General features: G+C 39.5%; 1 protein-coding gene across 1 annotated transcript in view; it reads right to left on the bottom strand.

The window, feature by feature from the left end:
- Positions 1-365: 365 nt before the first annotated feature.
- TFCP2L1 (transcription factor CP2 like 1) overlaps positions 366-12,168 on the bottom strand; it is a 33,783-nt gene continuing 21,980 nt past the window's right edge. The window contains exons 6-15 of the mRNA XM_026082199.1: positions 11,699-11,851; positions 10,447-10,557; positions 8,613-8,704; positions 6,942-6,990; positions 6,751-6,844; positions 5,779-5,869; positions 4,986-5,086; positions 2,963-3,105; positions 832-883; positions 366-403 (exon numbers count right to left, since the gene is read on the bottom strand). Of these exons, the coding sequence (XP_025937984.1) occupies positions 366-403; positions 832-883; positions 2,963-3,105; positions 4,986-5,086; positions 5,779-5,869; positions 6,751-6,844; positions 6,942-6,990; positions 8,613-8,704; positions 10,447-10,557; positions 11,699-11,851 (924 nt within the window). The remainder of the gene's footprint in view (positions 404-831; positions 884-2,962; positions 3,106-4,985; positions 5,087-5,778; positions 5,870-6,750; positions 6,845-6,941; positions 6,991-8,612; positions 8,705-10,446; positions 10,558-11,698; positions 11,852-12,168) is intronic.

The following is a 12,168-nucleotide window of genomic DNA, read 5'->3' as shown; positions in this document are numbered from 1 at the left end:
CAGAACTGTAAATAAATCAATTCACCCAGTYGTGCGGGGTCTAGAGAATTGGTTTTTGTTTATCTTTCATTATCAGATGTTTCAAAGCAATAAGCAGAAACCTCAACAATTTTTAAGTCTGGAGAGGAAGGGAGGGAGGAAGAAACATGTACAAGCTTTGAGGATGTTCTCAGCTCCAGCTTCCAAAAAAAACAAAACCAAAAATGTATATCKGTAAAAGCAATTTTTTTCCTTAAGCTGGTTTGGTAATTCTTAGGTCATAAGAGCATTTTATCCAGAAGGTTCTTCATGTTTCCAGTCTAGGTTGTAGCAATCTCAGTGAGGCACTAAATTTTAGGCTGTTAAAGTCTTTCTATGCAGCACGGTCATTTTAAAATGATGTGGTAGCCATCATTGCTTTCAGCTGTAACAAAGAAAGGCAAAGCATTTTTTCATTGCTTTTAGAAAACAGCACAGATGTATAAGTCCAGGTTTAGGCAGCTTGCAATAGTCTGCACTCTTGTTCCCCAACCCATTCATGAAAGTGATGTTGAACATTAAGTCAAATCATTTGCATAAAAAATACAACATATAAACTATCATCTTCTAGCATTTTACTGGAAGATATTCTGCTCATTTACATCAATGGCACCAAGAGAATTAGGCAAGCTTTATAATAATGTAACTGAGAGGAAAGCAAAAATCAATCTCTCAAATTTGTGTAACACCATTGACTGCCACCAAATTAGATTACTTATCTCTTTAGGATACCAACACTGAGTTTATAATAAAGTTGGTAAAAAAGGTGAAATTATCTTTAGAAGTGCATGTAATAGTAGCAGCAATACATACCTTTTAATGTGCTGATAACAAAACAAGATTCATCTTGGAAGTTTTGCACCATCTGAGTGGCAGAAGGAAAAAAGTCAGCACAAAATGTTTTTAGCAATTTAGTTCAAGTTTAGTACTTTCAATACCAGTATAAACTTTAAAGGAAAGTTATCAAACAACTAGTGTCTAGTCCTACACAGTTCTCAGTATCCTTGCCTATAAGAGTACTAAAGTACACAAGTGATTAATTAGGGTCCTTGCAGCTGCTAATGTGCTTAAGAGAAGCTTGTATCTAATTGCTTCCTTGGAACTGATCTGGCTTGTTCAGCATTTTACCATCCTCTTTGCTTGTCTTGATCCTGTGAGTTCTTACACCACTCCAGCTAGATCTATTAAAGATCATGCTCTTAATTGCCTTCAATGAAGCTGTACCAGTTTAGGCTGGACATAGACAGTTCATCTCCTGAAGTCTAGCACAGGTAATACACACACACACACATACACACACACATTCAGTTGAAGCACAAAGCTCGTTTGAGTTTATATTAGCATCTGAGTTAATATCTGGAGGTGGTCAGCACTGAGAAATGGACTCCTCGCTAAATAAAGGAATACTGTTCCTGTGAAGTCATCTCAGCAGCATCCACCTGTTCATTCTGACGTGCTTATAGGAATCATTTACCTGTTTGTATTTACCAAGGCACAGGCATCTTAATGAAACTCCTATGAGAGGCAAGCCAGATCATGGCAAGTAAGATTAGCATCAAAAGTTATTTTAGTTATTCATGAGAAGCAACTAGATTTTCAAAACAGGTGCAGGTTCTGGTGAGGCCCCTAACTAAGGAGGTGGTGTTAAGAGATTCAGCTCACTCCAGTCTGAACTACTCATTTAAACCATCCRTAGTCCATCTTTCATCCCATCCTAGAGCAGTTATCTGGGACAGAGGAGGTAAATTACCCTCTGGAGGTGTCTCCTACAGATGGAGCAGACAATGGACACCTAACTTTGGAAGGCAGGTGACCTGAACCCTTCATGATGAGCCCAGAAAATCCGGCTTTAAGTGAAAGCCTTCTCCTAGCTATTGAACATTGTTCAAGYGGAGCATTTTCCAGCTGTAAGTTCTCACACCAAACATCCTTTTCACCTCAGACTAATCTTCCTACTCTCTTTCTCGGCTGAACATCCACCCCTCCCCCATCCCACAAATCAAACTTCACTGGCCAGTCTGTGTGCCTGTGCCTAATGATGCATGAAGTACATTCATACAGTGCCTCACTCTTGCCACTATACTACTAGAACAAGAAAAAACAAAAATAAAGCAATAGATGCTGTTAATAATTGACTTAAATAAATACTTACAGCCCCCTTACACCCAGGCTGGTTGAGGCAATTCCCCTACCAAGAGTTGCCTCCAAGCACTTTATGTCCGTAAAGTATTAAGGTTTCAGATTTAATCAAGCCAAAATAGCAAGGAGACTTTAGGAATAAGCATTACAGCCTTCAGTTTAGGCTCCAGTTGAGACCTATGCTCTGCTTCATTTGTTTTAACAATGTTTCTTCCAAATGAAGCTCCTTAAGTGATTCTGGTGCATGAATGAGTAAGTCATTTAGGGAAAAAAAGAGGAAGAAGGGCAACTCACTATTAACCTGCAAGTTAATGGAATGGACTAAATGAAACCATCATGTAATGGGACACAAACAGCTAGCAGAGGTCCATGAAATCACTGTATGCACTTATGCAGCACTCATTCTGACCCAGTGGCTGTAATCACTGGCCAAGATTTAAGACTACTTGCCTACAGATTCTCAAACTTGCCCTTTTCAGGAAATTCTTCTGTTCAACTTTAAAGGATCTCACTTCAGATCTTCACTTCAGGATTTGTTTAAGCAGCCAAAATGAAAAGGAAACTGGTCATTTTTAAAAACTTCTCTTAAAAAGCAAAGATCTCAAGATCACACCAAAATCAACGGGATGCATGAATGATTTGCACTAAGCATTTATTTTCACTTTTTAGGACCAGTAACCTTGCAAGTATCCTTGAAGATTCATTCCATAATTTAAATGGTCATTCTAACTCCAAGAAATCAGACAAGAGCTGTTACAGCTCTGATATCTCATAYCAGATCCTGAGTTTGCTTTAACCCCCTTACCTCATTGCTCACTAATACATGGATCCCTGTGGGTCCCTGCCGATAGATTCTATTTATCTGCTGTGGAGAAATGCTGTACAAGTTTGCAATCTTCTCAATTAATTCCAGGGTGGTCAGCTCTTCCAAGAAGATTGCATGATATACTGCAACAAGTTGGAGAGAGTAGCGATTACAGACAACACCACGATGCTCAATATCAAACAACCAAATGGGTTTAACATCAAGGTTCAAATCTGGAGAGCAGGTAAACATGCTTTGTACCTTCAAAGCAGCTCCCAAATATGCAGCTTGATGACTGGAACAAAAATACCCAGTATTTGGATGCAGAGGAAAAATAAAACCCACATCAGTTTTGCCCAAAGGGACAATAGGTCCCACAGGGACTTATGACACCATGGGGCACTAAAAAAAATTATCTTATAAGCTTGTTAATATTCTTGGGTACTTTTTCTGATTTTGACATTTTAAAATAGGTGCCATTCAGTAGTAAGACACATGATATGACATTACCCTGAAGCAGTATTTTATTAGATATTGTTGTACCATAGACCCCATAAGCACAAACTAAAAGCTACAATGTACTGGATAACTATGGATAACTATTAATTTTTAAATCTGTTCCAACTGGTAGAAACAATGAGGTGGAAAAGCTGTGCCTGATTGACACTCAGTGTGCAGGAACTATGTAAAATTTTCATTCTCATTCTATCATACTTCTGGAGAAGGTTTTGAGAGATAGTTAGGAGCTGCAAGTCTGCAAAAGCTTTGAACTTTTTGGAATTAGAACCTCACTCCAAAACTTAACTACCTTCCATTTTCCACAATATTTTCTAACAAGTTATAATCTACAAACAAATTGTGGATGTCATAGTAGTTTTTAATGCTATAGTCCTTATAAGAAAAGGATAGTGCCTTTGCTGTGATACTCTGTAGATAACTGTAACTCAGATATAAGATATCAGATGTACAGAGCTCCCGTTCTCAAATGCAAATTCAAATGTTTTCTTACTAAAAGATGCTGTTTGGTTTTCTTTCCTGAATTAATTCACAGAGTTACTAAACTGTGTACTACAATGCCAACCACCTATATTTTTTCATTTTCTAAGGAGGAAAAGGGTTTTGCCTTTCAAGCTTTCATTACAGCTGCTGGGCTGACTGTCTATGTGCGCCTCCCCTGGGCTCAGACTACCTGCCTTCATGGGGTTTTTAACAAGACATACTGATTGTGTGAGCAACTGATTAAACAATGATGTTTTCAGATGTCAAATGTAGAAACTTTACTATCCACCTGGGACAGCCTCAAGTCTGCTCCAAAATCTGACAGATGCCCTGGACATGGTATTTCATAAGTCACCCTCAGAAGTGAAGAACATCTTTTGCCTATTTTTTTTATACTTACACTATAAAACACCCAGATATTTCACACCTCATGCTTCAAAAGACATTGCAAGCTGAAGTAACTAACTTAAAAGCAAGAGCAAAAGTGATTTTGCAAATTCCAAAAGGAAATCTATACAGATTGGGCTAAAATAATTCCAAACCAGGGAGTCTGTGAGCTAAATTCATCTCTGATTTGGTCAGCCCCAATGACTTCAAAAAAGAAGTAGCATTAACATAAAATGCCACATGCCTGCTAAGAACTGGCTTACAGGAGATCAGTGACTTCCCAGAGGCACAGGGCTGGTTGGGAAGAGGGGGAGAAATKAAATCACTGTCCTTTTCTGTAATATTACACTGGCAGGTACCTACATACACTTGACCAGCAAGCCTTCAAGCTACCCTGTACTGAAGACTTTCCTCCCTCTCCAACTACATTTCAGTTCAAACAAGCTGGGTCTCTTCCCTAGGCTGATGGCATTCAAGTTGGAATCAGTAGCACTGAAACTAGCCTAAAAGTGTCAAAAATGGGACAAATTGGGTCTCCTTAAACATGCAGGATGCCAAGTGTCCCACACAGGAGCTCAGGCACAAAGCAGCATTCTCACCAGACAAGTGCTTAACAATATCTGTATTAAAAACTTACCACACAGACCGCCGTCTCCATTCTCTCGTTTTTGGTGAAGATGGGACCTGTTTTGCTCCGGTTCTTGACAGACATAAATTGTCATCTTGGGCCTTACATTTCTATGGATTATTAGAAAACAATGTTGAGTTCTTTAATAAATTGTTCCAGTAAGCAACCAAACACTGAAAGATGGAATCATTCAGGCCTTGCAAAAATAACTAGCTAAGGGATAGTCTCAAAGCTGGCGACAAGGTGTCTTAGGAGGTCTAGCAACAGTCCTCCTGGGAGGTGATGGTAGAGCACAGAGCACCCTAATCTCTTCAGGATCAAATATGAAGAAACAGTATTCAGCACTTGCCAAGAAGTTCGCTATACTTTCATTTATTGGTTTGAATCCTGCCCAACTGGAGAACTTATGATGTTATTGCCATCTAAGTTAGTCTGAGAGTCATTTGAGGGTCCAGGTTTTTTGGTTGCCTGTGACAGAAATCCAAAACGGAGTATCATAGGTTGTGTCTCATATTAAGTGGATAGAAGATACCAGCTGGTAGCAAATGAACCACTGGAGATCCACATTATGCAGCTTAATTTTTACTCAGGTGTGAGTTTGGGTGCATTTCTGAGCCGCTCTTGGATTTGAACCTCACTGTGAACTCAAGCCTCTAAGATGACCATTTTGAAATATTACAGAGGAGGTCTACATGTTAAAGCTTAAGGATTAACTTTGGTTAACACTGAAGGTACCAGGGGATGTTGCCACAATAAAAAATAAATAAATAAATAAATAAAAAAGGAAGGAAGAAATACAAACCTTCCTTTGATTGCATTAAAGAGCCGAATTCCATCAGCAGGCCCACAGATTTGAACAAAATCTTCTTTAGACATCTTCAGTAAGTCAGCACCTACATATTTAAAATGTATTTTTTCAGAAGTTAAGCAAATCTTAGCTTCCAAATTGTGTGTATGGGCAGCAGGAGCTGGGTGGGGGAAGAGAATCTACAAAACTAAATCAGACAGACTTGCCAAGAGATGTTGCAAATTCAGAGAGGTGTACACTGCAAATCAATCATTGTGAAATAGCTAGAAGCAAGCAGAAGAGCAGTGGTTCACAGGAGGATATTCGAGCCAACATAGATAAAAGCTAGGTATTTAACTAAATGGTCCAATTTTCCCTAATTGCCACATTCACCAGGTTATTTAAGCACCTTGCAAGCAGACTGGAAGTCTGAGACAGGCTCCTCAAAGGTCTGAAGTTCTTGGCCACCTCCCCCCTTCTACCATCTTACTGCTGTTTACCACTACCTAATAGGAGGGTATAGTGAAGATGGAGCCAGACTCTTCTCAAAGGTTCACAGTGACAGGACGAGAGACAGCAGACGGAAGTTGGAACATGGTAAATACTGATTAGATATAAGGAGAAACTTTTTTACTATGAGGGTAGTTAAATATTTGAAGAGGTTGCTCAGAGAGGTTGTGGAATCTCTAACCTTGAAGATATTCAAAATTCAGCTGGACAAAGCCCTGAGCAACCTGATCTAATTGGACTTGCTTCAAGCAGGGGGGTGGACCTAATGAACTCAATGAACCCTTCCAACCTAATTTATTCTATGATTCCACAATCTGTTCTGGCAAATGCTAACTAACCTAAAAAACAAAAGAAAATCATGCTGGATAAGACCAACAATCCCATCTACAGTGGCCAGCTGCAGATGTTATTCATAGGAAGCATGAGCTGTACTCATAGAACAGAATAAGACAAAATATTCRGACTGTTTAAACTCACCCGAAAAACTTGAGAAGAGTCTACAGAATGGAGAAAACCTATTACGATGTAGCCACTGCTGGGCATCTTGAATAGAAGCAGAAGGAAGGAGATGCTACATTGCAAAAAGAATAAGAAGGTCTTGAAATGAACTGTTCACCAGTGTCCTAAAAAAAGAAAAGCACCACATTAACATGATCTCATATACTTACATCATTGCTGGGAGGCAGGAGCTCCACTTGGTGGGTTGGAGAACTGTTGCTAAAAAAAATTATATAAAGTTGGAAGAGAAAAAACATTATTTTATATTTTACATTGCATTGTCCATCCTCTTCTCCCTCCTCAAATTGACTCAACTGTTACAAGTTTCACACCACCTTGGCATTTTTCTCTCTCAGATTAAGAAAAATGTGTGTAAAGTCCGGGCCAAAAAAAAAAAAAAAAATCACAGCAAAATCCCCCCTCTCCACTCCAATTTGAGCCTTTTGTTGCTCAGTTGAGGTCTTACTCAACACTGAGAGAAAACCTGGGTTTACCTGAACTCATTCAAGCTTTCCATACAGGTGACTCACTAATGTTACACCATCTAAGCAAGGAAGTTTTGACCTGCCAACATGGCTGAACTCAAACATTTTACGAGCGACAGAACCCCTAACTAAATCCATTGTCTAATAAAGATTCTTCACAAAAATTGAGTAGGAAAGGACCCTGTAATACAAACCTGGTGTTACTTTAAACACAGTGAGTTGCTGTTAAACTATATTAGACCAAAACATGTTTCTAATAAACCCATCCTCAACATGGACAGGACTTTAASAAGCCAAGAATTTTTCCCAAGAGTTAATAATCTACCTCTGGAAGAAAATGCTCAGCAGATCTCTCTGCTAACACCACCTTTTGCCATTTCAGTGTTTGTCCCTTATTTATAGGTGTAAGTCATTTGTTGAAAATTTGTGATATAACCATTTCTCCTTCTCTACCTACCTATTCTTGTGATAGACAGCTTCACTACACCTCCATTAAAAACACCTGCAGTCCAGAAAACCCACTATCTAGAGTCAAGAGCAGAGAGCGCTCTCATGGACTTCTAGGGAAATAAAAGTTCTCTTCTATCAATTAGTTAATGAGCTGTGCAGGAAGCTGACAAGGCTGTAGAGTTCTAGAGGAGGAAAGGAAAGGCCTATGCCAAATTCTAAGGGGAAAATATGTTGCAGAGAGTACTCAAAAGTTACCAAGTGACCTTGATACGTATTACAGCAGTCAACTATATCTTGATGTTTCAGGACCACTTAAATTGCTTCTTTATGATGGCAGTATGAATGGATTAAACATGCCTTCTCTTTATCCTTCATTCTAGWATGGCTTCTTAGAGTTCAGGCTGTTTTGCTCCAGATAAAATTTCTTTAAAGCCTGTTCAACTCAGAATTCAGCACACTGTCACAAACCATCTCAAGATAGAAAGGAAATAAAAAATACCAACTCTGAAAAGGTGCCAAATGCTGAAAAAGGTGCCTAACACACTTCTTAGAAGATACTGGGAATTGCAGAAACAGGGTCTGGTGTGTTCCCTGACCCACACAGAACAGTAAGAGAAGAAATTCATGAGAGGAATTGCCCTAGTGGTCCTCTGATGCTCTCTTCCCAGCCACCCACATAAGCAGTGGATATATAAACAGTACTCTACATTACAGGGAATTCCTGGCTGGAAGGTCTTGAAGTTTTTGTGGGAAATATTTTTCCCTTTCTAGAAAGGGTGCTGAGAGGTCAGGCTAAAACGGTCCTTGACCTTTTGCAGGGTATAAAACACATGGACACATAAAACACAGATGCACACAAAGGCTACCATATCAACAGGAAGGATAAAGCATTTATTTGTTACATACCCATCTCCAAGGTTGAAGCTGTTTGGAGAACTGTTGTAGCTTGGAGATGGAGCATTGTTCATTTGATAAGGCACATCTGGCCAGGGAGAGCACTGTTGGAAGAAAGGCAGCAGGGTCACTTTCATAAGGCCGAAAATAAAGGATTTGATTCTCCTTTCATACCACATTTTTGCTGTTGCCACGCCACTAACTTCAGCTCATCACTCCTGCTGGGAGGAGAAGACGGGCCATGGATTTTCTACAATCCACTCCAAGCAGGCTGTCAGGGGGCCAGATTGATTCCAGTTGTGCATTCCACATTTCTCCCATTTCACAAAGCCTGTCCCCAAATAACACTGGGCCAAAGTGTGCACAGCTGTAAGTCAGAGCAACGCCAGTAAGTCAACTCAGACTGAAGGCAGCAATGACACAGAAATACCCGTGGTCTCAATTATAAATCCCTAATCAAATCCAGACAAGAGTGACAAATACACTCCAGTGGCATTGCTTCAGGTTTATACCAGTGAAAGAGTAGAATTTGGGCCAGTCTGTTAAAATCTCTGGCTATTAGGCAAAGAGCTTGAGTTATAAATGGGTATTACACAGGGAAAATTTAAGATAGACAAACACAAAGCTACTAAAAACCTTCACGAATACAGGTCAAACTCTATACTCCATTACAGTAGTGTAAAGCCAGAGTAACTCAGCTAAAATTGGTAACTCTGTTCTGGATTTATACCACTGTAATCAGTAGAAGAAATCTAACCCCGTGGAACTCCCCCCCCATCAAGATCTCAAGAAAACACTCTGTAGTATACTTTTTTGCAATGATAAAAAGGAGACAAGCTGTAGCTTTGGAGTTTTATCATCTCCACAAATACAGCGCTAGCAAATATTTAACTCTTTAGCAACCCACACTTCCCTGTGCAATATGTCAAAGTGCATCAGAGCTAATAGTAAGAGCTCAGGATCTGCCAACTCAGTAGAATTAGGTATGTGTACACAAGAGCCTCATTAACAACCACCATGTTGAATTAGAAGACATGCTGGTCACTCCTGGCAACTTGAGGAAAACTGGGTGAGAGGGGCTGCATATCACAAAAAGGAAGTTTGTTTAAATTAAGAAAAAACCCTCATTTTTAGAAGTCCAGCAGGCCACTTCAAAAAGACAAGAAATAAATCAAACTACAGAACATTCATGTAGGGATATGGAACAGCACTTTTAAAGTATTGTTTTGAGTTCCTTTGCTTAGCAATTCTGCAACGCATGGTGAGTTTATGCATACATCTTAGTAATGAGTATATAGGGGTGGGGGGACTAGAAACACACACATCTCAATATCAAAGGATATTCACATTCACAATACAAGATATTCAAGATATTCCTAGAGTATAAGTCAGATGAATCTGAGATCAAGCATGTTATAGTAGCCTCAAAGGCACATTCACAGAAAAACAGACACTCCTAATTTAATAAGACTGCCTGTTCATCTGTTCAAGTGTCCCATCTCCAACACAAGCTTGTGCCAGACAGTTCTGAAGAAAATACCTCATACAACTGGTATCTAAGTACCACAACAAGTGCTCAGGAGTGTGGCAGAAGAGAGAGAAAAAGTTTCTTTTGAACCGAGGCTGTTAATGGTTGGTTTATGCCCTGAAACATTAGAGAGTTTGGCATCTTTTATAAATGCAAACAGTGAGACATTTTATAATTTCACTCAGCTCTCAATTTCAGTCAGCTCTTGGTATAAGAGTCTCCACAAGACAATCTCCAAGCATCCGTCAGAATGCATTTCCTCTGAAATCCATTTCCCAATATACTGAAGTACTACAACATGTGTTTAAAACATTTTACCTCTGTGAGAATGGTTGTCTCATAGGAAGGCTGATACTTCTCCTTCTCTTGGGTGGTCTTCTTCTCCATTTTTTCCCTGTCAGTCTTCTGTTTTCTGTCTGCTCCTTTAGGCTATAAGCACAAGCACAAGCTTTCCCTTATGCCAAGTATGACAAGTTTGAAGACTGAGGCCAACAAATTTTTTCTAATGTGTTCGCAAAAGTTTCCTTAAGATTTATGGGGACTCTACATATGGAGTGAGATCAGATCTGTATTTTGCAGACAAAAATTCAGTCAAACATCTCTACTGTTTCTGTAACTACCCCTTATTAATGATTGCTGCAATTCCAAAATAGGCTGACCATAGTCCTGTGGTTTGACAAACTATTTCAGACCATACGTCCCATGAGGTATGCACTTCAACTGAGATTTGTACCATCTTTCCAGGAACAGGAAAGACACTGGTCATAAGAGCAAAACTGAAGCAGAATATCCTTTGAGAAAATAGGCCTATGAAAAACTTAAGTGGCTATAAGATTAGGAGTTTCAGGAATGAACATTAGCATTTTTCTATCCACCATGTAGCATGGAGGGGAACTCTGCTGCATCAAGCAGAGATTTTGAGGTCTCGAAGCCATGCTCTCACTGTCCCTGGAGGATTCAATCAAAGAAACTGGAGATTCCCATTCTATATTGATTGCCTGGGAGCACTGAAACACAGTAGTTACCTCAAATACTACCAGGGTGGTATGTTGGCTCAAAATGCCTTAAAACAATAGCCTCTATATTCCTGAGAAACTGGGTTATATTTTGTATGGTTTGTAATACTCATCATCTTCAGGGCACAAACAAGTGAAGGGCAATGCTTTCTGGAGACTACTCTTCCATATTCCACAGAAATCTGTTTTGTGCAGAGGACTCTCAGATGGGTTTTCACCCCAACCAGTAGCAGTTTGGGGATATTTTTGCTTTGTTTTGATTTAAGACATCCACACAACCCAGATCTCAGTATTTTTATAGTGTTCAAGGCACAACGGACTGGCATCAGTCTGAGTGTGGCACTTGTGTCAATTGAATTTAACTAGATTTGCTGTGCAGTTTAGAGCTTACATTGCTTTGAGTATAAGAGTCCTGTTTAAGATTTTAAGCATATCCACTTAAAAGTCTTTGTTCTTTTACACCACAGTTTGCATCATGCCTACAAACATTTTAAAAACTGTCCATGTTCCCGTGTCATAATCTTGTTGAYGACAAAGCCAAAACTACCTCGTACCTTGAACACTTTGATCTGGCAGCTTGCAGAATGCAAGTGTTCTGTGTATTCACCATTTTCATTCTGTTTAAAGGTGTCGATTTGCACCCGGAAGGGCACCCCTTTCTCTCCTCCATGTTTCCGTGGAGTAAATTCTGTGCTGATACAATGTACCTGGCAAAACAAAAGCTGTGCTTATCTCTGGAGACAGTCTGAAGCTGCACAAATCTAAATTTTAGACTCCTTGAACTTACAGACTACCAGAACATGAGGTTTAGGCTCCTCCCTAGAGACTAAAAAGGCAGAAGAGCTGAAAATGTTTTCACTTCTGTTCCTCAGGACAAAACACTTAGAAGAACAAGGAGCCCAGTGAGAAAAGCATCCTTTGATTTAACTAAATCCCACACATGCATTAAAAACAGATACTTGGTATTTGGGTTTAGAAATACTCATGAGAAAGGAAAGCGAGCAAAACTAACAGGTTGTGAAGA

Source organism: Apteryx rowi, unplaced genomic scaffold (assembly GCF_003343035.1).
Source record: "Apteryx rowi isolate R43461 unplaced genomic scaffold, aptRow1 scaffold_57, whole genome shotgun sequence".
Classification (NCBI taxonomy): Eukaryota; Metazoa; Chordata; class Aves; order Apterygiformes; family Apterygidae; genus Apteryx; species Apteryx rowi.
This window is presented reverse-complemented; position numbering and strand designations above follow the sequence as displayed.